This window comes from Amphibalanus amphitrite, unplaced genomic scaffold (genome assembly GCF_019059575.1).
Source record: "Amphibalanus amphitrite isolate SeventyFive unplaced genomic scaffold, NRLGWU_Aamphi_draft 000734F_arrow, whole genome shotgun sequence".
In the NCBI taxonomy this organism is placed as follows: Eukaryota; Metazoa; Arthropoda; class Thecostraca; order Balanomorpha; family Balanidae; genus Amphibalanus; species Amphibalanus amphitrite.
Genome location: NW_024882228.1, coordinates 232,606 through 260,028, shown reverse-complemented (window position 1 = coordinate 260,028; position 27,423 = coordinate 232,606). Strand labels below are relative to the sequence as shown.

Genomic DNA, 27,423 nt, shown 5'->3' with positions numbered 1-27,423 from the left:
TCAACTCAAAACTAATGTTAAGGTGGGAGGGTCCCTTTAATAGAATATTAACACCATATTAAGAACATAAAATATAATACCAAATGAATATGAAACTAACTGTTGCGCCGGTACGGCATGTGGTAAATCTCTTCCCAACCTTGGGCTGTGAAAATGCAGTTTTATTCAGGGTATATTGGATTAGGGTTTTATTCACCTCGGTTTTTGCTACGGACCTCGTGCCTACCGGCACTCGGTCCTCCGCACAAAACCTCGGTGAATAAAACGCATTTTCCCAGCCCCGGTCGGGAATATATATTCTCATTGAGATGTAAAGTTATAGAAAAGTTCACGAGACTGAATTGACTTTAGGCTTCCTAGCCTTAAAAATTCTCGAAATATTCTAATCAAGCCGGGACGAGGGAGGCGTTTTCACGCTCCTTCGGCCTTATCCGAATATCTTAATTGGGCACGTTGATAGGTAAAATCTCTGTGAAGTGTGAATGTACATTGATAGGCTACATCTCCGTAAATATAGTAAAAGTCTCGAGGTCATTCATTCAAGGATAGGTCACCAAGTCATGTCGGCAGACCTAACCTCATGGGCAAATTCAAATGTTCTCCACAGCCATGACTGAACGACAGCTTTGCAGCTTTCACCGACGGATGAGCGCGACGGATGTGTAAACTGTAATACAAAACGTACTTGCTTGTTTACTTTTAAACGGTTGCCCAAAAGTTCTCACACCTTGCCATGAATTGCCCTTAATCATATGTTTTTTGTTGCAGATCACGTTGAAAATTTCATGAAACGTTCCTTTGGATTAACGCTACAAAACAAAGTTGGCAGATCGCTTGAATATGTCCGCTAACCAAAGTTATGAGGCAAATCGTATGGCCATCTATCGGTTACTGCAAGCGGGCAAGAGGGTCGTCGACATCGTGAGAGACCTTCAGGTGTCCAAGTCGACCGTTATGAAGGTCAAGAGGTTGATCAAAGCTGGCCAGAGTCTTGATAGTCAAGAAGTGGAAGGCCTAGGTCAGTGAGGACGATGGCGAACATCAAGAAGGCCCGAAACGTGATCAACAAGAACCCAAAGACCACGATTTCGAAGGTTTCCAGGACCCTTGGGATCAGCCGCCAGACGGGCCAAAGGATTATCAAGAAAGACTTGTCGTCGAAGAGCTTGAAGATTAGAGACGTGCCGAGTGTTGGTAAAAGTGCTGAAAGGAGGTTGAAGCGTACAAAGGCCTTGAAAAACTGGATAAAGAACTCGGCCAACTCCAAGAAGGTGCGAATTTTCTCAGACGAGAAGCTCTTCGTCATGGACGCCGTGGTCAACAAGCAAAACGACAGATACATCTCTGACCTTCCCGTGAGCTTGGTAAGCCCTGAGATCAAGTTCAACTCGGTATCCAAGAACCCTGCGAAGATCATGGTCCTCGGCATCGTAGCCAGCGATGGCAAGAAGTGTCCAATGATTTTCATCCCCGAGAACGAGAAGGTCAACGCCGTAGTGTACCAGAACCTGCTGAAAAGGCATTTCTTGCCTTGGCTAAGGAAGAATTACCCTCCTGGCACTTATGTCTTGCAGCAAGACGGCGCCCCCTCCCACACAGCCAGGTCGACGCAGGCCTTCTTGACCTCAGAGGGGGGTCGAGTTCTGGCCACCTTCCATGTGGCCCCCCTTCTCACCCGACCTGAACCCGCTGGACTACGCCATCTGGTCGCGGATGGTCGGGGAGGTCAACGCGGAGAGGCACAGCAGCATGGACAGTCTGAAGAAGGCCATCAAGAAGAGCTGGAGGCACATCGACGTGGCCTTCATCAAGCACGTCACCGGCCGCTACCGCGACAGGCTCGAGAGGGTTCTGGAGGGTCAGGGGGCGTATGTGTCTTGAGTGTGTGGAAGATACTATGAGGTCATCATTCTGTGAAAATTTCAGTTTGATATCTAATAAAATGGATGACCTATTGGACTTTTTCTTAAAATGGTGCGAGAACTTTTGGGCAACTGTTTATATCGGTGACCAAAGGTCAGATCAGTAACAGTTTAGAACCTCTCCATTAGGTAGGCATAAAGTCAATATACAAACTTCGTCACTCTTTTAAAATCACTGGACCCGCCCTTGGCTGGATTGAGTCCTACCTGCACCAGCGCTCCCAGCGAGTCATTATCGATGGGAAGCGCTCTGACTGGCTGCCGGTGCTCTCCGGGGTGCCGGAAGGCAGTATTTTGGGCCCGATTCTGTTTAGCTGCTATGTTGCAGATATTCCGAGATGTATCAGCAATGGTTGTCTTGCCTACGCTGATGACGTCAAGATTTTTCACCGCGTCAAAAATCACAAAGACATTGATTCTCTTCAGGCTGATTTGGACCGCCTTTGCGAGTGGTCAAAATTCTGGCGCTTGAAACTCAATCCATCCAAATGCAAGGTCATCACGTTTACTCTACGAAAGTCTCCATTCATACACTCGTATACTCTGGACAGTCACCAACTTGAGCGTTGTGAGCATATCCGTGACCTTGGAGTGATTTTAGACAGTAAGCTCACCTTTGCCCAGCACGTTGACGAGGTGACCAGGAAGGCGAACCGCATGCTTGGCTTGCTCATTCGGAGCATGCAGACCGCGCCATGTATGCGCGGAACTAGGTTCGACCATCGCCCCGTGATGACTCCTATATCGCCCACGTCCGGTCGGTGATTGAGTATGCCAGCGTCATATGGTCAGGGGCTGCTGTAACCCACATGGCTCGCCTAGAGCGTCTCAATCACCGCTTTCTTATGTGGCTAGCTGCAAAAACACAGGGTAGGTGTCCTTCTCTGGACTACCAATCCCTTTTAAATCACTTTAGATGTCAGTCAATTAAGGCACGCATGACACAGGCTGATATAACTTTTATGCGTTCTATCTTTAGCGGCCGGATTGACTGCCACGAGCTGGTGGCGAAATTCAGCCTTGTCACTCAGGTTAGGCGTTCTCGGCACACAGGCCTTTTTCATGTCCCATTTGGTAGAGTTAATGCTGTGAAGTGTGGCTTGTTTATTCGACTACCCAACCAACTAAACAAATTCTTACACGAGCATTCGGAGGCCGACTTCTTCCAGCCGTCATGTCATTGGAGAGCACTACTGCTCCGCTTTGCGAGTAGTCAGGGCACTTTTAATGAGTGATGTCGACTGTCAGCCAGCACTCTGCTACTTACTTTCTGTGATCGCGTCTGGTGTATGTATGTGTATGTATGCTGGGAGGGGATTGTATGTGTGTAGGGGGAGGGCAGAGCGGGTTGAATGCCTGAGGGGGTGGGATGGGAAATTTTATTGCGACTGCAGCCTTAATGTGGGCCTCGGCCTGTGGTTGTTATGAAATAAATAAACAAATAAACAAATGGGAGAGAATAGAACTGTGCCGTTTTCGGATGAACGTCTCACTACTCACTTTTGAATATCGTTAAACCCACGTCGAGCGTGGGGGGAGGGTTAAAAACCTTCTGTGGTTTTTCGCGAATATATTAGCCCTCGCATGCGTAGGGGGAGGGGTCGAATGGAGCCACCCATGGTTTTTCGCGAAAAACTCGCGCAAAAAGCGGCCGATAGCGACGAAACTTTCAGTACCCTCGAGTTGATCAATTTTACACCTACTACTAATTCATGACCCTGACCCAAGTGACCTTTGACCTGTGACCTTTTTCTCGAGGCCATGTTTGGCCGGAATTGCTATTCAGCGTATGTCAGCTCACATTATCCGCGCGTTTTCAGTCTTTTTGTGATTATGAACGTCCAACATGTGAAATGACGTTCGTGGTCAGATCCGATCCTTCCCAGGTGGATGCATATAGGCGGCGGAACGGGGAGGGCACCGGGGCACCGTGGCCCCTTTGATTTAGGTACGCATTTCAACATAAGCCCTAGGGCGTTGCATGGAAAGAACGGGACCAAAAGTCGGCAGTGCCCCCCCCCCCTAATTGAAGGTGTTCCGCCGCCACTGGGTGGATGTGGGGACGGGAAGAGCTCAGACGGTGCCGTGCTACCGCCTCACTCTCGACTTACGAGCGTGGTAATGTTCAGAAGCTCCGCCACCAGAGGAGGGTTGCGGGTGTCCGCACCATAGAGATCTTATAATATAAGATCTCTATGGTCCGCACCCCTCCCCCTAATAAGTTCACTTCCGTAATGCCGATCTATGTACAGTCTAGTCGACTATAGAATGATGTTCCACTTTTCACAGGCAATTATTTGCCTGGAGTGGTAGGCTGTGCCGCATCACACGGGCTGAGTTCACAAATTATAGCTTTGTCCCAATGCTCACAATCGATACGCTTAATTGCGTGATAAACGGCACATTTTAGCGCTCCGGTCAACTGATAGCTTCTGAGGAGTGGAACATTATTCTGTAGTCGACTATAACCTATGTATACCTATGTACATACACACTACACCACTGTGCAACGTGCTGGGTGTGTTGAATCTCACCCTCTCAACCGTAAAACCGCGGCGGAGCACCTAAGAAGTCGTGTTAGGAATTAGGATATGCCGTGTTCAAGTTTATCTTTTTTTGTGCTGAGCAAAACGTCGGCTGTCACTGAAGACGGCCGCCCTGAGTTCCCGGTCGGTCACCGGCCGACCAGGGAAGCTTGCCGCGTGACGTCACGCCGGCTCGCGCCAGAGCGGGGCGCCGGCTCCCTCGCTCTCCCTCTCTCGAGCCAGCCGACCGGGCGACCCGCTCCCGCAAAGTCAAGGCCGTATAAGCAGTGAGGCTGAGGCCGGGGCGCCGGGAGGTGTGTGGTGCTCTCAGCCCCTGACGCGCGGCGCACGGCGGCTCTGACCTGGCCTAGAGGCGGGACAGGCGTATTCAGGTGAGTGCTCCCGGCTCCGCGAAATGAGCGTACTAGGGTCTTGAGACCACGGGGTAATGGGTTTCGAGTGGTAGGTGTCCATTCTGGAATCCGTAGCTGGATTTTATAATTTTTGTGTAGGGGAGAGCGGGGAGAGTTGTATCATGTCCAAGTTGTATCAGGGCGAATTGTGCGAAACTTATCCAATTGATGGCGCTCGTGACACGACCAGCCGACGAGGTTTTCCGGGCGCCATCTTTCCCTGTTCTGTCGTGTGGCTAGGTGGACGCGTCTCGAGGTGAGAGCCGATTTTATGTTTTTTTAATGTCATTCTAAAAAAATAAGTTGCAAGAAAATGTGTGTTTTGGACATTTAGATGTGCACGAATTTGAAAGATCTCCGTAGCGGTGGTGATCGTAGGTTCTAAGGCTGCGTGAGTGAAAATGGATTTCTCCAGCTGTCCGCTGTTTTTGAGCACGAGGATGCTTTTCCAAGATGGCGGCGAGGTACATGTTGTATCAGAGCCGGGTGGGGTATGTTGTAACATGTATGTATGTATGGGTATGTTGCTTTTGATCGCGAAAGCTAAGCCCTGGCTCGCGTTTGTAGGTAGCTAGTCAATACTCGTTCCATTTTGGCACAATGTGTTGGCTTCTTTGCTCTTAACGGGCCACTTTTGCGTCTAGTCTGTTGATGTTTCGTTCGTTTCGATGTTTCGTTCGGATTGCATTGACCTAAGTTTGATCTAATAAAAGTGAAGCCTTTGAGCATATACATTGTATCAACCCCATTTAATGTTGTTGTTATGCTCAAAACCAGTAGCAAGCGCACTCCCTGAAACGTGAAATACCTAGTGATACAAATTACCCCACCATGTGATACAACTCACCCAAGCCATGGGGCAAGTTGTATCAAAAACATTGTTCTATTCGGCACACCGTAGAAGAAAAACTGGTAGAGGTAGCGGAAAAGTTACTTTGCACAAAAAAGCAGAAGAATCAAGGAAGGAGATAGTATGGAAATAATGAGTTTATCACGGATAGTTACGAGGTTATGGGTCTCGGAGTAAAAACTGATACAACCCACCCCACTCTCCCCTATTTTAGCCCGTCCACTGTGCAGCTGCTCCTAATTTTACAGGACCATATTTCCATCATTAAAACCAATCCTCGAATATCTTGATACTTACCGCTGCAAGAGCCGCTTCAGCAAAGCTTGCTGACGTGGGGCCTGACCACGGTTCGTCGGAAGGTCATCTCAGGCTCAAAAGAAACGATATATACCATTCGAAAGCTGACGGTGAGCTGAATCCAAAAATGTAATTTTTATCAAAATCGATCGATGGCCTTTTTTGAAAATTGCGTTTTTGTAAAAACTTCATAATTTTTTATTCAACGGGCTGTCCCGGACATTCGTGAAAACATAAACATGTATTTTTGAGTTCCAGTGAAAGCTGAACGCCAAAAGAACAATATTTAGGGAAGCAATATTTCCAAATATTAATATGCGTCTCCCACAGCCGACAATAAGGCGCAATCACACAGCTCAGTGTCACGATGGACCAAAGTCAGCCACACAGAAGCGTGAAATGACCCTTATCGACTCGCAGACCCGGCGCTCTCGGCCCGCCTGACCGGCCACGGCAAGGAGGTTCGGCTTTCGTTCTACTAAACAGACGTCATATTTGTTAGTTTAACGATTCAAGTCGGTACTTGAGTTATTCAGGATACATGAGCAGAAGATTCATTGCTCTGTCATCTTCACATCATGCATTAATTTGCATTTGTTCATGTCTACTTTGCTCAATTGAGCTTGGTATCATGCCCATATAAGGAAAATTGGCCGCGCTGAAATGTCAGAGGTTGTACCGGCCTCAGCTCGGGTGGAGTGGGGGTAGCGATCGGTGGGGCAGGGTAACCTTTGACCGGTCGCACGGCCGAGCAGCTGTCACCAGTACAGCCTCTGACGGTGAAACCCCGCTCACTTCCCCTGCGCGGGCACTGAGCGCAGCTGGATGGAACAAAGCATGTATAAGAAAAATGTAAATTAAAGCATGTTGTAAATCAAGCAGAACAATGAATTTTCTTCACAGGTATCCTGAATAACTTTAATAGCGATGTAGACAGATAAACTGACAAATATGACATTTGTTTAGTAGAACGAGAGCCGAACACTCTTTCCGTGGCCGGTCAGGCGGGCCGAGAGCGCCGGGTCTGCGAGTCGATAAGGGTCATTTCACGCTTCTGTGTGGCTGACTTTGGTCCATCGTGACACTGAGCTGTGTGATTGCGCCTTATTGTCGGCTGTGGGAGACGCATATTAATGTTTGGAAATATTGCTTCGCTAAATATTGTTCTTTTGGCGTTCTGCTTTCACTGGAACTAAAAAACACATGTCTATGTTTTCAAGAATATCCGGGACAGCCCGTTGAATAAAAAATTATAAAGTTTTTACAAAACCGCTATTTTCAAAAAAGGCCATCGATCGATTTTGATAAAAATTACATTTTTGGATTCAGCTCACCGTCAGCTTTCGAATGGTGAATACCGTTTCTTTTGAGCCTGAGATGACCTTCCGACGAACCGTGTGACCTCAAGGGCTATAATCCATCTACTAAGTAGGTTATCGGGAGGATTTAGAAACCAAAGTAAACCGTGCCCACACAGCCGCACACGCTCCGCCCCACTCGCTCACAACTGGTCGCGGTGTCTCTCCTACCTCCTACCAACCGCAGGTCGTCTGTGTCGGGAATCTTCACACCGCTGCATCGGACGGAGGAGCGTCTCTCGGACCCGAGCGCTCACTACCGGTAGTCAGACATTTACCAGCATACTCCTTGCCAGGGGTGTCAATTTGTGAAAATGGTTGGGGCCTGGGGGTGCCCATAGCTAATGCAATTGCAGAACTCACATGCTATCAGGGGCGTCGCCACAGATTTTCGAAGGGGGCCAAGGGGGGGGGCACGGATCGGCCGACTAAAAACCCAAAATTGGGTATTGTTACTGTACTTTTTCAGGCCGATGCATTATCTGCTCAACGATAATGGGCCGAATTCCTACACGGTATAGGGGAGAGTGGGGCAATGGCGACACCATAAGCATTTTGCTCAATAGCTTAGCTATTTGAAGCTATTTTATGGTGATTTTGACTGTGGTTATAGCCAAAGGAATAGGCTTTCGGATAACACCCAGTTTTAGTATCTCAGATCACTGATGACAGATTCAGAGCCCACGCGAAAATGTGGTGAAAAATGGAGGTGCAAAAAAGCGAGGGGTAATGCCGGCCACTAAGTGCAATAGCACAAAAAGTCGAAATATCGTCACTGGTATTCATCCTTAAACCGTTCTTTCGATGGAAATTTAAGTGAGAATTAAGAAACGACAACTGTATTCAGCAGTTAACAGTGCACTGCACTGCAACACAACACTGCACTCGCTGCAACACAACAGCGCGGCGCCAACAGAACAGCAAACTAACACAACCGTAAACAGCAAGCAAACTAACACAGCCGTAAACACAGCAACCCGAAACGTTGAGCTTTAACGACAGAAGTTGCAAACAAAACCGCGTGGAGTCATTCGAGGACACGTGTCCGGTATTACCCCGAGGTCAGCTTTATTTTAAGAAAGCAGGCAGCAGTCAAAGGCATTGCGTCGCAAACGCCTCACATCCAGCAGTCGCCTAAGAAAGGCTTAATTGAAGGTCATTGCAAAGCAGCACTTCTGAAAATGCGTTAACACATTTCACAGTCAGCAAATAGATGCAACAAAAATTAAAAATCAGATACGAAAAACACATTTGACGCTATAAAAATGAAAATAATGGAGCTACCGTGACAAACTTGCACCATGTGCTAGAATGGCGCTCAACTGAAATGTAAACAACATCAGCTGATTAGTGATGGACAAAGTACTCGCTAGAGATGGGTGGCCGGCATTACCCACCGTCCGCCATTGCCCCACTCTCCCCTACATGTCTGAAGTCAGTTTCATTTTGACACGGTTATTGGTTAACCAGAGCCTCTGGTCTTCTATCAGGGTAGGTGTAATTGTTGACGTATGCCGTCAATCTGATAGCTAATGCATACTAGCACCCATAGAGCGTGAGCAATGTCGACGGTTCAAATTACGGGGGTCGCTGATAAGGCACCTTTCCCTATTCGTTACGATCCTTGCAAGTTTCAACGCTTAACTTACGAATTTTCACCTTGTATGACGTCATATGAGATGTCACTAAGGTTGTTGTTTGATGCAATCGAAGTTTTCGTCAATGACTCTCGATCCAGTTGAGCTGGCGACTCGAGAAAGCCACCATATAATACATAGACATGCCGAATTGAAAGATATGCAGCATGACTTTCTTTGACCAATTCCGGCCGTCGTCTCCGCTGTTTAAATTTCAGGAAGCCGAGCCGGAGGGCTGGAGGCAGCCATGGCGTGGCACCAGTTGCAATACCAAAGTGGCTTTGGGAACGAGTTTGCCACGTGTGACCCGCGGTGCCCGGATGCGCTACCGAAGGGTCAGAATAACCCTCAGAAGTGTCCGTACGGCCTCTACGCCGAGCAGCTCTCTGGCACAGCTTTCACAGGTGAGTCGGGAGCGGCGGCAGTCCCAGCCGGATCCGGGTGGCCGACCCGGTGTCATCGTGTTGCCAGTCACCACTAGGTGCCGAGTGCTGCAACTTCCGACCCGGTGTCATCGTGTCACCACCACTTACCGAGTACTGCAACTTCCGACCCGGTGTCATCGTGTCTGCACCACTTACCGAGTACTGCAACTTCCGAGTTACCAGGCTTTTATTATTGGTACCTAATGGCGCCGTCAAAACTTTCTGTTGAAGTTGGACTTAGTATAAGATTAAGGTTTAATGCAGGAAGTATGACCAGACCAATGTCCTTCAAAGCGCGGTGCATATTTATAGTGCTGTCGTTTTTGTCACACCTTATAGTATAGGTGTGTCTTTTCGGCACCTGTGGTCAATTTGTCAGCTCTGGATTGCTTTCCATCATATTTCCATGCACCCGGCTGGGAGGGCGGGGTGTGTGGGGGCATAAGCATTAAGTAGCTCCATTAACCCGCGCCCCGTTGAGGTCTGGCAGGTTTCACGTTCTGTGGGGGGGGGGGGCAAAGGGCCCCCCGTCGTATCTCTGGAAGCAACAGCCGGATCGGAACAATTCAAACGGTATTCGAAAGATTTCATCGAGATGCACAAGATGAAATAACGATGACCTTGATATTTGACCTGTGACGTCACATGGAGGTCAAACAAGGTCAAATCAGTTCCATTTACAATGACGTGAAGTCGGTCATAGAAATACATCTAAGTTTCCAAAATGAGTCTGGATATGATGTAAATGATATATCTGGCATGTGAGTGACCTGAGTGGACGATGACCTCTGACGTCACAACAGAGGTCAGCCTCGACCAATCAGAAAACACTGTCGTGAATCGTAAGGAAAGGCATGTTAAATTCTGAATATTCGAGTCTTTATGAAGACATGCCATATATATATATATATATATATATATATATATATATATATATATATATATATATATATATATATATATATATATATATATATATATATATATGCAACCACAGAAACCTCCTTGACCATGTTTCTTGGACCTATGACGTCACAGAAAGGTCAAATAAGGTCAAACTGTCCCGGTTTACAACGAAAAACAATTTTTTTTACGTAAAATTGACCTTACTCACGTAAAAGATCATATTAAGTCAGGAAGAGGTTGATAAGTATCATAAATATTACTCCTGACTGATTTCAAGAACAAATATCGAAAATATTGTGACGTCACAAGAACAGTCGCTACTTTTTCAGTCATTCAAATGGCTATATATCTGGCATTTTTAGAGATATTTTGATAATTTTTGGGATGGGTAAGGCTCGTAAAGGAGTTCTCTGACATATATTCCGGTTTTTGAAAATTTCCCCAAATTTCAAAAATATCCCAAGAAAGCTAAGTTTTGAGTTAGAAAATCCATAGATCTAGGGGACTTTTTTAACTTAGATATATCCATTTTGTTTGCTATGCCTTTTTATACCTACAGTCTAATTTTTGAGTCGCTAAGTAGAAAATCTGATTTTCTGCGATTTTTCTCCGTGAACAACTTTTTCGACGAAAAAATCGCTGAACATTACCTTCAGTTTGACCTCTATAGCTCGTGACCTGAGATGACCTGGGATCTAATTTTTCAGGAGATGTGTAGAATTGATGTCCGGAGAAGTACTGAAAGTTTCAGGTCGAAATTCGCAGCCGTTTCTGAGTTATCTGCGAAAACCCACAGGGGAGGGGCTTGGGCCCCCTCCCAACGGGTCGCGGGTTAACCGGCGCCCCTCTGGCCTCTGGGCAGGATCGAGGGGGATCCTGAATTTCCACGCCCTGATGAGTGGGTGGGTGTTTGAACACCCCCCCCCCCCTTCTAACTCAGCTCCTGGGCCCGTGTAGGCGGAGTTCGAAAGAGCGTAAAAATAATGAAGAAACTTCTTCGGTCTCTTTTTAGGTCGAGTCGAAGGTTAGGTCACCAGAGTTCATTGAAGGCCAAATTTCGCCGATTTTCAAGTCGAATGTCGACAGTTTTCAACAAACCGACTCATAACTCGAAAACTAATAGAGCTGCAGCGCCCCGGGAAAGTGCATTTCATAACCCTATTAACACTTCCTGAGTGTTTCTCTCAGATTTGACCTAGCGACAACGGTTTTGCATGCAGGGGGGGGGGGCAAAAACTGCCAAAATAGATATTTTTGCGGGAACAGTTTTCTGCAATACCTTTTGACTCAAATCTTGCACGAGCTTTTTTACCGGCATCATGTTCCTCTCGTCAAGCGCATCGAATGAACTTTAATTTGACCTTGAAAGGTCAACTTGAAAATTTGACCTCAGGTCAAGGTCGTGAGCTTACCGGAAAGGGTCATATGGCATATCAGTCCATCCGTAACGTCGAGCTGAACACAGCTATAAATAAGGCTTTTTCATCGCTCTAGCTTGACTCTATCAAAAGTTATTCGCGAAAACTGCAAGATACCTACCATTCGTGACCTGAGGTGATGACTCTGGGGTATAAACAGGGGGTGGGGGTCACGGGTGCTATTTTCATGTTCAGTGTGTCATATTTATTTGAAATCCAGTGATTGAGAGTGTTTAGATAAACGTTCGTCAAAAAAGCGCCTTCAATTTTTCTTCCATTGACTTATAATGGAGAGGTCGCAAATTGATCTGACCCTAGGTTATCGATATAAAAAATCCGAGATATTCATTTTGTGCGGCATACTGTTGCTCTTATCAATCGCTGAAAGCTTCAAAGCGATCGGTAACTTGGTGTAGCTATGGCGGACATTGAAACTTGTTACGAGGTGTGGTCGGTCACCTGAAGTGACCTGGTGACCTGACCTTGAGTGATCTTCGTCTGAAATTTTCACAACATGTGCAGAACAGATTATGATAAGGTGTGCTAAAAACCACAGCGAGGGTGTTCAAACACGCTTCTGCAGGGCGCGGGTTAAAAGAACTTCGAAACTTTAAACCAGGGTTTCGGAGTCGGAGTCGGAGTCGGAGTCGGAGTCGCCCGGAGTCGTGGCAAGCAGTCAGGAGTCGGAGTCGGAGTCGGAGTCGGTCAATCTGCCTCGACTCCGACTCCGGAAAATAACTAGAATCTGTGATATCTGACTTTTCAGTTTTTTTTACCAGTTGCCCGCGGTAGAATTTGCTTTCGGCGATACAAATTGTACCAGCTTGTTTTTGTTCTGAATGACAGACATTGGATCTTACAAGTTTCAAGTTATATCATAATTTAGTAGCCAAGTATTTTGCATGCGTGATGCGCGTTATAACTTCCACTATCTGAAGTAATTGACGAGTCAAAGACTAAATGACAACTGTATTTTTACTTTCTTCGTTTATGCTCCGAAAAGAATCAAAACAGGAATGACCGACATGATGGCGATGCTCGTGTTCGTGATACGGCCGCCTCTCGCGCTTCTCGGCGGGTTTCCACGCTGGCCGCTGACCTCTTGTGGATTCAGCTGCGTCCACATGGGAAAAATGGTGACTGCATGAAGGAAACCGGAGAGTAAGAGCGTTCTCCCCGTGCACGTAGACCTAGCACGTGGCGTCATATCACGCAAAATCTTGGCGGCCGCCATTGCCCTTCGTATCAGACCCGGAGTCGGAGTCGGAGTCGGTCAGGAGTCCGGAGTCGGAGTCGGAGTCGGAGTCGGAACAGCGCTACCACGACTCCGAAACTCTGCTTTAAACGCGCCTTGCGTCTTCAGTTTTTTTTTTTTTTTTAGGGGAACAAGATGTAACAAAACATGTAAGCGAATCCGCTTTGTCCTTATAATGCATCTCGCTTACTTTTTTTGCTCTTGAAAGTCATTTTTCTGTCTTTTTTTTAAAACAAATAGTCTTTCACTCTTTTACCTTGATTCTGTTAAAAGAAGTAGGAGAAAGTGGGGTAAGACGGTCAGGGTAGGTAAGACGGACACCCCTTCTGCAGACCAAACCAATAGCGCTACGAGCGAGAAAAATTAGGACCAGAACTGCCTTTCCCACTACATACCACCATTGAAGTCTGGTGACTTTGTGTTCAGTCGATAGGGTAAGGTGCCTAATTAGCGACCCCCGTAATTTGAACCGTCATTGCTCACGCTCTGTAGATGCCACTGTGTTACTGGCTTGATTTTCGGAGAGATCGTTCATTTTTCTATTAAAATATAGTCATTTTCTGTCCCAATATTCACTAACTTATTTGTAGTGAGCATTTTGTCAAACCATTGCAAAAAACGCTAATAGGGAACTCTTCCCGATTAGCGACCGGGGACGGTCGCTAATAAGTCTACGGGTTTCCCCATATTAAAAATGGCAAACAATGCGACGCCTGAAAAGATGAAATATGATCTCAAAAAGGTAACCTATACGCAAAGCACTCAATCACTCGAACAGGAACGTTTATCCAACACATTTACGTAAGTAAAAATTGATCACGTGACGCACCGAAGGCGAAAAGAAGGCGAAAACCCAAATTTTGCGGGCTATCTTGTATGATATTTGAGGTCCGCGCTGAATTCCGCACCCCTGCAGTCGGTGACGACATTTGGCATCCCCTGCCACACATTGCAAGCTTCAGCAACACCTCATTTTCATTTCTCTCTTTTCCACTTTCTTTCCCTTCTTGAGCTATTTGCGACCATGTCAGGCGCAAAAAGGAAATATGAGTTGCGACACATTTTTAACCGCCATGCTGTGCACAGTTGAGCAATTCACTATGGGAAAACGGCACTCAATTAAAAAAGGAATTATGTCGATTAAGAATAAAAAAGGTGCATCATCCTAATGTGCATCGCTTTTCGTCAGAGAGGGCCCAAACACACACGTTTTGGATAAGAAACTCGTCATTTTTATTTAAACTCACCTGAAACGTCCCACCAGAAACATCGACGACCGGAAAATAATTTAATTTGATAATCAAAGTATGGCTGACCTTTTGACGATGTTTTTACCCCGTTTTCTCCTGCCAGTTTTTATGTAGGGAGGTAGGTCGCAAATCGGAAAGGGTCGCTAATTAGGCACCTTACCCTACTCTTTTATTTTGATTTCTTTAAAACACTCATTTCATTGAAAACATCCATAATGTATTGTGCAAGCTTTTGTGTGCAGCACTATAGGGTTAAAAACTCGCAATCACTTGTGATACACTCATATGCCACCAGTGTTTATTTACCGCGGATTTGCTTTGTCTGCATCAAATTGTCCACAGAGAAAAATCGTGCTGAACTTCTGACATTGAGTTTGGGGTAAGACGGGCAACCATGGATCCAATGGGTCTGTAATGGTGAAAATATTTTACTGCTGTAGGAAAAAAGAAGCATTTCTAATAACAATATGTTCGATTCCGATACTCACAGACATGTTAGCAATATTCCTTCGGCACAGTTTATTCTGGAATAATGAATGTGAAAAACGGTTCTACATGGCTTCTGAACTAGGGCCTATATACGAGCATATACGCCTTCTGCACGAAACTCGTAGGGGAGAGTGGGGCACATTCGTGCAAAAAAATGGATAAACCCATATATCTGTTCTTTGGTTAGTGCAATGGCAAAATTGTTGATTGTAGTATGGAAAGGAACTATTGCAGATAGTTTTCCTCTTTAGAAGTTATCCTCTAAAATTATTGCTTCCATTAGAAAAAATGACTTTTAATAACTCTGAACATTTGCACGAAACTGCCCCACCTATGGGGCACATTCGTTCAAGAGGTGGGGCACTTCCGTTCACCCTGCAAAGTTCGAGAAATTACCGGGCATTACCAGAAATTTACCAAAGGAAATTGGCAGGGGGTCATTTCACTTGACTCCTTTCGACAAGAATGCATTGCACAACATATGTAGAAAGAATGGGCTGGCCAACAAGAATGTGCCAACTGCCGGCCTCCGTGACCTCGCCAAGTTCGCGTGAATTGCTCGTCACGACGTCGCAAGCAGTCGAGACTGAGTCAGGCGAGCGTCATTAGAGAAACCTACTACAGATAAAGTCATAAATCGCAAAAACTAAAAAAATATGCACGAATGTGCCCCCAGGCAGTGCGTACACGAACCTGCCCCACAACGTTATTAGTAATATATTTCAAAATTTCTTTTTGAAAAAATGACACTTTTTCAACAAACAAGTTTGCAGCAGTTCCGTGAATAGAGTGAGCTTCTTCACCCCCAATTTTGAAAAGCTGAACCACATTTCCGAGTCAGGATCACGAAAATGGATAATATGAGAAAAGTTTGGAAAGCTCACGAATATTACAAATTTGCGTTTTTATCAAGCATGACAGCAGGTACAGTGTTGTCTTCTACGGTGAACGAAGGGCGGCAATGATAGACATATTTCCATAATTTACCTTGAGCTCGTGCAGTCACTCGTGTTCCCATAAACTGCTGAAAACGAATGTGTCCCATGCACGAATGTGCCCCACTCTCCCCTATACTGCCATTTCCGAAGCACTTGAGACTAACGAGCGACTGTATCAATGCGGCTAATCTCGGCATTTGATGCGAGCTGTGCTGGTCGGTGAAAGAAGCTGGCCGTCTTGCCCCACCCAGGTGACCGTCTTACCCCATGGGGTGGGGTAAGATGGGTCTTTGCAAGGTTTTGCAAAAAAGCTGCAGTTGATTTGTTGAATCAGGTCTAAGTCTCATCTTCTGGCAAATGGAAGTAAAATGTATATAAAAGGTTTTCACTCAGTTTCCCGTTTCTATGATGTTTCTAACCGGCCGAAAAATGGCTCCAAAGTTAAGGTGCCCGTCTTACCCACTTTCCCCTAACAAAATAAATTGAGTATGGTGTAGTCTCGATGACCTATGTGTTGAGGTCATCGAGACTGCATATTGTGCATCTTGATGTGATCTTTCGAAAGCCGTTTGAAGTTCCCTGATCCGACTAGTTATTGATTCCGTACGGCGGGCGTCCTTTGCACTCCCCCTTCAACAGGACCTGTGACTTATCAGTTGGGGGAGGTTCGGTCAATCGTTGTCATTTTTAGCACGTGCTATTTTTGTCACACGTGCCAAAAATGGCAACGATTCTGCTGTTTTTGACAACGATGAAGCTGGTTTCACTCCTCAGCGAGGAAATCACGATTTTGGAAAGATAAGCACCGATTTTCGAAAAGAAGTGCTGCCACCTAGTGCAAGAAGAAGAAGCCAGCTTTAATATGCCCGTTGTTTGTATGGTAGTTTGTTTTGTGACCTGAAGTTGGAACTTAAAATTGAAGCATCCGAAAATGATCGATATTGATCGAAAACATGATGTTGATGAAAAAATAATACGTTAAGTTGAGAGAGGAGGTCATTTTATCCAGATGCGGTGGTTAACTTCTTGAAATTATTTTTGCGAATTGACGGCCGCGCATCATCCGTCATTACCTACATGGCGGTCGTCATAAACAAAAATAATTTCAAGAAGTAAATCACCGCATCTGGATGAAATCGCCTCCTCTTTCAACTTAACATATTCTTTTTCATCAAAATAATGTCTTCGATCAATATTGGTCATTTTGGGATGCTGCAAATTGAAGTTCCAACTTCAGGCCACAAAAAAGGGTACCTATACGTCAACGTTGGATTACCATACAAACAACGGCTATATTAAAGCTGGTTTATTCTTCTTGCACCAGGAAGCAGCACTTCTTTTCCAAAATGAAGTGCTTGTATTTCCAAAATCATGATTTCCTCGCTGAGGAGTGAAATCGGCTTCATCGTTGCCAAAAATAGCTGTTAGAGTTGTCATTTTTGGCACATGGTTGCCAAAAATGGCATGTGCTAAAAATGACAAAGATTGACCAAACCACCCCCGACTGCTATTAGACCCCAACGGGGCGAGGGTTAGGTCAAGGATGGCGAAATTTTCCAATTGAGTTGTTGCATGCAGCTCTGGCGGCTTAAAAACAGGCATACCGAAGCTGGTGGGGCTATTTGATACAACCTCAGCAATAGCACCACATGCAACACACGTAGTTGTAAGCCGTACAAGACATAAGATTTTCTTTAAAGGTAGTGTGCCAGCTTTCTTGGACCATATGGAGTTAATGACCCGGATAAGGAGAACCGGATTTTTAGAACTTATCCATACCTTCAAAACTTATGGAAACGTCTTAAATTCTTCAAATTTTGAGTACCCCAGTGCGAAATTCGCCCCGACGGGTTGTCGGTCGTACCCCAACCACATTTCACACCACTATGAACAATAAATGCACACACTAAAATCGCTATTACCGATAGGCTCATCCAATCAAGTTTCGATAAACCCGTTCATCATCATCTCCTGCGGTTTCGAACACGCCTGTTAGGTGGCTTCTGATGCTCGTCGAGGTCGGAATTTCCAAATACGCGTGGTGCGTCGGGCCGCGCGCTCTGACTTCGGCCAAGAAAAATGCGTCAGCTGATCATTGTCATTTCTGCCACTTGCGTGTGGTGTAATGGGGTCATAACTTAAGAGACGCTGTTTCATATCAATTATTTTACATAAAATCATATTTCAAACCACAAATTAATGTTCGACAGCCAAATTTAAGAAACAATACCAATACAGGCTTACAGTTTAAGGCTCGACATTGTGTTGTCTACGATTAGACAGCTGATAACTCATTCCCGTACGTCGTATGGTCGTAACACTATAATGACCTTTGCTTATTGTCACAAGTGCGCCGCATTCGCGATTGTTGCCCGACGCCTGTTTGCAGGTGAGCCCACTACAGTTGTTATACATATCTAAAAACCGATAAACTTTTAGGCGAAAAAGGCACTATTCCAGGCCCATTTTTGATTTTTTTTGCGATATTAGGTAAAAACAGAAGCTTCTTATCCTAGGAAAAATAAAACGGGAAATCTTTCAAAGGTGGCACACTACCTTTAAAATGTTATGCGAATGCTCTGCATTAGTAATGTCATTCACTGCATTATAAATTATTTCATAAACTTGCGACACCCTGCAAAGAAATGCCAAAAAATCAAACGGTTTTCATTGTAGGAAACCCTGCCGATTTTCCTGACCCGCTGCATGCCGTGACCGACCCGATGCCGGAGAGGTGTAGCGGGACCATCACATGGAATGGGTGCTCGGTGACGGCGACGGTGAGGGCTCCGTCAGATGACCGATAGGGGACGGGCCGGCGGGCCCCTCCGTGCCGGCCTGTGATTGGTCGGAGCCGCCGCGCCAAGGTGACCCGGCCGGCCGCCAGCAGCCCGGCCCCGCCGAGCAGACGCCATCTGCATACAGACTGGCTCGGCCGGCCCAGCTGCCAGCGGCTGTTGGAGAGTGCAAGTGGTGCCGCCCTGCAGCGGATATGTCTATGACGGCCCACGTTCATGAATCCAGACAGTAGGGACGGAACACCTTCAATTAAAGGGGGGGGGGGGCACTGCCGACTTTTGGTCCTATTCTTTCCATGCAACATCCATAGGGCTAATGTTAAAATGCCAAAATCAAAGGTGGGCACGGTGCCCCGGTGCCCTCCCCGTTCCGCCGCCTATGCCTCCAGAGGGCAAGAAGCCCAAGATAGCAGTTTTTATGAACAAGGATTTTCTACAATAACTTTTTGCCCAAGACAGTGACGCCATTCATTTTGCCAGCATCCTGTTCCTCTCGTCGAGACGCGTCGAATGAATTATAATTTGACCTTTTTTGAAATTTTACCTTAGGTCAAGGTCATGACCTGACCGGAAAAAGTCATGTTGCATATACACTTACAGTCGATCCGTATCGTCGAGCTGAACACATCTGAGGTGTTTTCATCGCTCTATAGGATGTCTATCAAGATTTATTGTAAAAAAAAAACTGCTGGGGACCTTTCATGACCTGCCTCAGGGGCATAAGGAGAGGTTACGGGTGCTATTTTGTTGTTCACAGCTTGTCAAGTTTACCTGTTACTTGATGTTAGCGAGTGTTTGGGATCACGTTCGTTCAAAAGAGGATCTTTTCAATTTTCTCTCATTGACTTATAATGGAGAGGTCGCAAAATTGACCTGACCTTAAATCACCCATATATAAATTCCGAGATATTTTATACATTTTATACATACGCTGAAAGTTTCAAGGTGATCGTTCAGTCGATATAGCTATGACGAGGATTCAAACTTTTTCTGAGGTGAGGTCACTTGACGTGACCTGGTGACCTGATCTTGGGAGCCATGGGTCTGAACTTTTCACAACATGTGGGGAAAAGAGGCATGAAAATGTGTGCCAAAAACCGTTCAAACACCCCCGGCCCGGCGCGGGTTAATGTTTTGAGTCGAAATCGGCAGAACATGACGTCACTCTAACGTCATTTCTGGCCGACTTATGGTAACTAATAGTTTCACACAAGGCAAGGTGTCAAATCCATACAGCCGAAGGTACTGAAAGTTTCGCGTCCATAGGCGCGGGAGCCGGGGGGCAGTGGGGGCAGCTTGCCCCCCCCCCCCCCAACTCTGGGGCCGTGGGGGCGGTGCCCCCACAGCTTTGAGACGGAATACCACACTTTTTTTGCAAATGTTTTCTTTTTTTGTTGAAAAAGCCGAGGGGTGAAAAATAAGTGGCCTAAAACCGGTGAGAAAACTAGATTTGGGGGTACCCTAGGTTGATCTCTATTATGGTGTGCCCCCCCAGTCGGAAAGTAGTTCCCGCGCCCCTGTTCGCGTCGTTAGGTCTAGCGGTTTAGAAGTTATTGCAGGAAAACGAGAGGGGGCTATTAATAGCCCCCAGTGCACGGTAGGCGATCCGGCCGGTCTAGCCTCGCGAAACCTCAGACACTTTTTTCCGAAAATTGGAAAACAACGCACATTAGTCGACAGTAAATTCATCAATGATTACGGTAAGTGCATTTGCATGGCTCAGGAGACATTTTTCGTTGACAAAAATATCGTTAAAGACAGCATCATGGTCTGCGGCAACAGGACGGCCCAGAGCCTATTTTAAGGGAATTTGACTGGGGGGGCAACCTGGAAAATTGTCTTTAATAATCCATTAACCCTCGCCCGTATTGGTGTTTCCAGTAGCGAGCGTATAGGGGGGGGGGGGTCCGTTGGACCCTCACCCTTGCCGTTTCGCCCCTGATCGAGCTAGAGCTTCGCGGAAAAAACGACCGTGTTGCCCGTGATAAAAGGAAGCCGATTATACCCAATTTTAAGGTCCTAGGTCATCGGTTGACCTTCCAGGTCAGGTCATTGACCCAAAAGTCGGGAAAATCGGGACCTGTTAGAGCGTCGTAAAGAGTGGCTGCTATGGTTTTTCGGGGTGCTGATCACGAATATCATGTTAGTTATGATCATAGATGATGTCTTCATGCATTTAGGCCAGGTCAGGTCAGGTCAGGTCAACCAGTAAGGGTTTTGCCGGGTATTCGTAGTAGGTGGCAACCGCCTCTGACAGCTTCGTAACATGTTACGAAGGCACCAAAACTACTTCGTAAATGGTCAAATGGTTGCTTAATTCGAATTCAGCTCCAAAAACTAGCCTAGAAAGTAGAAACATATAAAACTCGAAAATGTGAACCGAGGTCATCAAAGGTAAATGATCTGACCTGACCTTCCGGTGATCTTGACACCCACCCTAATGCATGGGAGCTACATCATATCCCATGTTTGAACGTTTGAAACCACGAAAAGACTGCAAACGCGCGGCTAATGCGAGGCGACATACGCCGAATCGCGACCTCGGCCAAACATGGTGCCATGGTGCTAGGCCGCCGGTGCATCTGAAAGAACTGTGGTGCCCCTGACAAGCCTGAAGTTCCAACGACAGGCCCGTGGTGCCCCTGACAGGCCCATGATGCCTTTGCGAGGCCGGTGGTGTCCACGTGAGGCCGGTGGTGCCCCTGGGCCCTGACAGGACTGTGGTGCTCCTGACAAGCCTGGAGTGTCCCCGACAGGCACGTGGTGCCACTAACAGGCCCAAGGTGTCCCAGTCCCTGCGAGGCCGGTGGTGTCCCTGCCAGGCATGTGGTGTCCATACTAGGCCTCTGGTGCCCCTGACAGGTCCGTGGCGCCCTTGCTAGGCCTATGGTGCCTCTGGCAGGCCTATGGTGCCCCTGGCGGGCCTGTGGTGGTACCCCTGACAGGCCCAAGGTGGTGCCCCTGCGAGGCCGGTGGGGCCCTTGCAGGTCTGTGGTGCCCCTGGCAGACCTATGGTGCTCTTGCTAGGTTGATGGTGCTCCCAACAGGCCTGTGGTGCCCCTGACAGGCCGGTGGTGCCCCTGGCAGGCCTGTGGTGTCCCCGGGCCCCAAGAGGGTGGGGGGTCATGACCCATATGACCCACCCTTAGATACACCACTGGTCATTACTTACAGACTGACTCATTTGACATCCATTGCAAAACAAGTCACAGTAGTTACGTAGTATGTTTGTCACCCTGTTCCTTTATGCCCATTTTTATAGTGGGCAAATCTCGACGACTAGGGGGGCAATTCTGTTGAGTGCGGGGGCATTTGCCCCCCAGTTAACATGTTAAAATAGGCCCTGGGACGGCCGTCAGATCTAACTGAGCGCATGCCGCATGGAGCAGGCCCTCTTTTCTCTCGACCTTTGGTTTCGCGCAATTCTCTTAATTAACCCCAAGGGAACCCCGACAAAACTCAGCTGATTGTTCTTGGCAGTAGACAAAAATTGCGGAACGTTACACCTCTCGGCGTGAAATTCCGCGAGCGTACAATATAACCGGTATTGTATTAGAAGTAAAAAAAAAACTGAAGGTGATCACCACCTTTCCTGGGACGCCCATGCATGTACAAGAAAGCATAGGCGGCGGAACGGGGAGGGCACCGGGGCACCGTGTCCCCCCCCCCTTTTGATTTTGGCATTTTAACATTAGCGCTATGGGCGTTGCATGGAAAGAATGGGACCAAAAGTCGGCAGTGCCCCCTCCCCCTTAATTGAAGGTGTTCCCCCGCTACTGCAAGAAATTATGTGCAAATGCTTCGGGATCCTCATTGGCCTATCGCACATACGTCATTACCTTCCGGCTGAGATCTTCCCCGCCATCGATAGCCGCCCTGTGCTCTCCCGCGTCCGCTATTGCCTCCCTATGTACGTACGGCAGCGGCAGCCGGAAGAATCTTGCTAAGATTCAAAAGGTGGTCATTGATCAACTTTGCCGCGTGTGTCGTCTCAGGTAGAAGGAAGTTCAGCCATTTTGCAGACGTTCGGAGGGCGCTGGGATGGCTCGATGCAGAGGATCTACATATTCAAATATCATACGCCCGCATTACTCCACAAAATTATCAAATACCATACACCAGTGTCGCTTTCATCCTTTATCCAAAATCGTGAGACACGAGTTCGGAGCACTCGTCAGGGTGACGACCTGCGAATGCCACCTGCCAGGACGGAGGCTGGGAGGTGCCGATTTCTGATCTGTGGCCCGTTGCTATAGGGAAGAGTGGGGCACATTCGTGCATGGGGCACATTCGTTTTCAGCAGTTTATGGGAACACGAGTGACTGCACGAGCTCAAGGTAAATTATGGAAATATGTCTATCATTGCCGCCCTTCGTTCACCGTAGAAGACAACACTGTACCTGCTGTCATGCTTGATAAAAACGCAAATTTGTAACATTCGTGAGCTTTCCAAACTTTTCTCATATCATCCATTTTCGTGATCCTGACTCGGAAATGTGGTTCAGCTTTTCAAAATTGGGGGTGAAGAAGCTCACTCTATTCACGGAACTGCTGCAAACTTGTTTGTTGAAAAAGTGTCATTTTTTCAAAAAGAAATTTTGAAATATATTACTAATAACGTTGTGGGGCAGGTTCGTGTACGCACTGCCTGGGGGCACATTCGTGCATATTTTTTTTTTTTTAGTTTTTGCGATTTATGACTATCTGTAGTAGGTTTCTCTAATGACGTTCGCCTGACTCAGTCTCGACTGCTTGCGACGTCGTGACGAGCAATTCACGCGAACTTGGCGAGGTCACGGAGGCCGGCAGTTGGCACATTCTTGTTGGCCAGCCCATTCTTTATACATATGTTGTGCAATGCATTCTTGTCGAAAGGAATCAAGTGAAATGACCCCCTGCCAATTTCCTTGGGTAAATTTCTGGTAATGCCCGGTAATTTCTCGAACTTTGCAGGGTGAACGGAAGTGCCCCACCTCTTGAACGAATGTGCCCCATAGGTGGGGCAGTTTCGTGCAAATGTTCAGAGTTATTAAAAGTCATTTTTTCTAATGGAAGCAATAATTGTAGAGGATAACTTTTAAAGAGGAAAACTATCTGCAATAGTTCCTTTCCATACTACAATCAACAATTTTGCCATTGCACTAACCAAAGAACAGATATATGGGTTTATCCATTTTTTGCACGAATGTGCCCCACTCTCCCCTACAACCAACTGCCAGCTGAAATGCGTACGATGTCAATCGGTCGTTTTAATTTTATCAAGCAAGTGATAAATACGCAGCATTAATAATGCACTGTCATCGTCACTTTTATCATATTCTGGTTTATTTTTATCATTTTTATCAATGTTAGTTCGTACCGCGTCTGTAACGTGTGGAACCGTCCCATCATTGTACCATGTGTTTTACCATTGACTCTAGGCAAGGAAAAGCCACTTCTTCGTGGTTTTGCCCGAATAAACGGTATTGGTATTGGTAAAGCCAAAACGTTTTAAACTGCAGATAAAGGCAGGTACTGTTTTCTGACAAACGACCACAATTTTCACTTTAGAGGGGGCCCCAGAGGCGAAGAGGAGGCCCTCTTATGAAGAGGCCCCCTACTTCGGCTTGCCATGGCAAGCCGAAGTAGGGGGCCCCTGGCAAAAATCCGTGGCGCCGCCCCTGCGGAGATCCCAAAATATAAACAAAAGTAAAAGTCTAATATCTTGGAAACCGGTGTATGTATATTTTTCGGTAAATTTGGTAGACATTCGTTTTTGCTCTTTCTGAACCGAACGACATCTTTTTCATGCCAATTCATTAACTTTTTTGAAGGTGGGAGGGTCCCTTTAAGCTACCTGAAGTGGCTCGGGAGTGTGTTGAACTATGGAGGTGGATCTGACTCCCGGCAGCTCCGCGGGAGTCCAACCGCCGCACGTGGCTGTACCGGATCCGGCCGTCGGTCTGCCACGAGCCGTTCGCGGCGCTGGGTCAGTGCAACGACACCACCATCCGCTGGGACGACGAGCCGCCCAACCCCAACCAGGTGAGCCGGGCGCCGCGCCGCCCAACCCCAACCAGGTGAGCCGGGCGCCGCGCCGCCCAACCCCAACCAGGTGAGCCGGGCGCCGCGCCGCCCAACCCCAACCAGGTGAGCCGGGCGCCGCGCGCGAGCGGTACTGTCGGCCGGTCGGCCCGCCTGCCTGACCCCGGCCCGGCCGGCGCGGGTCGCCCTCCGCCGCTGGCGCTGGGGGCCTGGGAGATCGCGGGCGGGGACAGTTTCCACATCCAGTGATGTCCTCTTCAGCAAGGACAGGTTAATTTGAAGAATTTGTCCGCATGTCAAATCTTCTGTTTTTAATAATAATGCTTATCTGTCCTCGCGGCCCTCCAAATCATTGGCTGTAAAGTACTGTACTTTCCGCCATTGGCGCCCGTCTCTATGCGCGCAGGCCCTGTTCTACGCCGTATGGTACGCTTCTTCTAGCTATCCTCGTCCGCCGCCTCCCTCACAGACTCTGTGGTACGCTAAGTACCTACTTCTAACCGCCGCCGTCTGCCGTCTCCCTGCCAGACCCCGTGGTACAGTACCCCTAACTGCTGTCTGCGGTCCGCCGCCTCCGCTCGCAGACGCTATGGTACAGTACTTCTAACCGCCGCGGTCCGCCGTCTCCGCGCGCAGACCCTCTTTGTACGCCATATGGTACGCTTCTCCTAACCATCCTCGTCCGCCGTCTCCCTCACAGACTCTGTGGTACGCTAAGTACCTACTTCTAACCGCCGCCGTCCGCCGCCTCCTTCACAGACCCCGTGGTACAGTACTTCTAACCGCCGCGGTCCGCCGCCTCCCTCCCAGACCCCGTGGTACAGTACCTCTAACTGCTGTCCGCCGTCCTCCGTCTCCGCTCGCAGACCCTGTGGCCTGTGGCTGTGGCACGCCGTTTCTAACCGCCACCGTCTGCCGCCTCCCTCACGAACCCTGTGGTACAGTACTTCTAACCGCCGCCGTCCTCCGTCTCCGCTCGCAGACCCTATGGTACAGTACTTCTAACCGCCGCGGTCCGCCGTCTCCGCTCGCAGACCCTGTGGAGGCCGTTCGAGATTCCCAGCGGCGCCGTGGACTTTGTGTCCGGCCTGCACACTGTGTGCGGCGCCGGTCACCCGCGCGACCGCTGTGGCCTGGCCATCCACGTCTACTGCTGCACCGTCGGCATGGCAGACACGTGCATGTACAGCAGCGACGGCCACTTCCTCATCGGTGAGAACGTCAGCTCACCGCGCCGCACAGTTCTAGAGCGCCGCCGGGTGACGTCGTTCCTTTGACGACATGTTATTTTGAGGTAACGAAAAATGTCGATCAAGTCTTTGACTCAAAACTCGAACCGACTGATGAAAATATGCAGTGCTAAGTTTGGTCAGTTTCAGCCAGAAAATGTCTTTGAACATCGCTTCATTTAAAGGTCATATGTCATAATTTGATTTGTCTCCACTTGTCTCGGGAGCGGCTTCCAGACCGATGTGTTAGTTCAACATGTGTCACGCGGGCCACCCAGTCGGCCGTTTTTCTCGGCGAGAAGACCGGCCTGTTTTGTTTGGTAAATGCTGGTGGTTGTAGTGAGGTACTACGGGTGCTGTCGGCACGTGCCGCTCTGTGCCGGAGTGTTGTAGAGTCACGGCTGTGGGTCTGTGCTGCGTGTCCGCAGTGCCTCAGCAGGGAGAGCTGCACATCACCACAGAGCTCGGCAGGCTGGCGGCCAAACCCAACGAGATCTGCGTCATCCCCCAGGGCGTCAAGTTCGCTGTGGACGTCAGCGGTCCGAGCCGCGGCTACGTGCTGGAGGTGTACAACAACCACTTCCAGCTGCCCAACCTGGGCCCCATCGGTCAGTTCAGTCCTCCCAGCTGCCCGGCCATCAGCCCAGCTCAGCCCCTACCCCATCAGTCAGTCAGCCGTCCTTCCAGCTGCCCAGTCATCAGTCCAGCTCAGCCCCTACCCCATCAGTCAGTCAGTCAGTCAGCCGTCCTTCCAGATGCCTGTCATCAGTCCAGCCCAGCCCCTACCCCATCAGTCAGTCAGTCAGCCGTCCTTCCAGCTGCCCAGTCATCAGTCCAGCTCAGCCCCTACCCCATCAGTCAGTCAGTCAGCCGTCCTTCCAGCTGCCCAGTCATCGGTCAGTCCTTGCAGCAGCCCAGTCATCGGTCAGTCCTTGCAGCAGCCCAGTCATCAGTCCAGCTCAGCCCCTACCCCATCAGTCAGTCAGTCAGTCAGCCGTCCTTCCATCTGCCTAATCATCAGTCCAGCTCAACCCCTACCCCATCAGTCAGTCAGTCAGACGTCCTTCCAGCTGCCCAGTCATCGGTCAGTCCTTCCAGCAGCCGAACGGCTCGGCCCGATCGTCAGTTCAATCCCCCCGGTCGCCCAAACATCAGCCCTTCCAGCTGCCAGTAATCAGTCCTCCTAGTTACCCAATCATCAGCCCTTCCAGCTATCCAGCCCCGACCCATCGCTCAGTCACTCAAATCGCGACACACGGTTTTCACGCGTGCAAATTGCTTCTCCCTTCTCCCATTGGAGTATATGACATATTTTTCGCTCCTAAGCCGCACCTTCGAGTTGGGAGCGAAACAGTATGCCATATGAATATTCCAATGGGAAGAGCGAGACTGCGACTTGTGCGCGTCACGCGTGAAAGCTGTGTTCCAGCCTTTAGATCTCTCTTAGTCGATGTTATGTTCTAGTAATCTTGAGTCGATGTATTGTTGCACTCGTAGGCTTGGCACCCACTGAAAACTAGCCCCATTTTCTACGTGCAACTGGTCTGCATGATTGTTCGCATTCTCACACGTGAAGCAACTGCTAAAGGATAGGTAAAATGTTGAAGTCGTTTTTTAGAATGTCAGCTGCATCATCTCGGCTACAATCGATAATATGGAAGGTGATAGGTAGGCATTATATGTAATGTA

At 48.0% G+C, this 27,423-nt stretch overlaps 1 protein-coding gene across 1 annotated transcript in view; it reads left to right on the top strand.

Annotated features, from left to right (window-relative positions):
* Nucleotides 1-4,589: 4,589 nt before the first annotated feature.
* Nucleotides 4,590-27,423, top strand: part of LOC122365358 (homogentisate 1,2-dioxygenase-like) — a 29,143-nt gene continuing 6,309 nt past the window's right edge. The window contains exons 1-5 of the mRNA XM_043336503.1: nucleotides 4,590-4,839; nucleotides 9,221-9,406; nucleotides 24,372-24,505; nucleotides 25,540-25,717; nucleotides 26,163-26,342. Coding sequence (XP_043192438.1) covers nucleotides 9,250-9,406; nucleotides 24,372-24,505; nucleotides 25,540-25,717; nucleotides 26,163-26,342 — 649 coding nt within the window. The 5' untranslated portion in view covers nucleotides 4,590-4,839; nucleotides 9,221-9,249. The remainder of the gene's footprint in view (nucleotides 4,840-9,220; nucleotides 9,407-24,371; nucleotides 24,506-25,539; nucleotides 25,718-26,162; nucleotides 26,343-27,423) is intronic.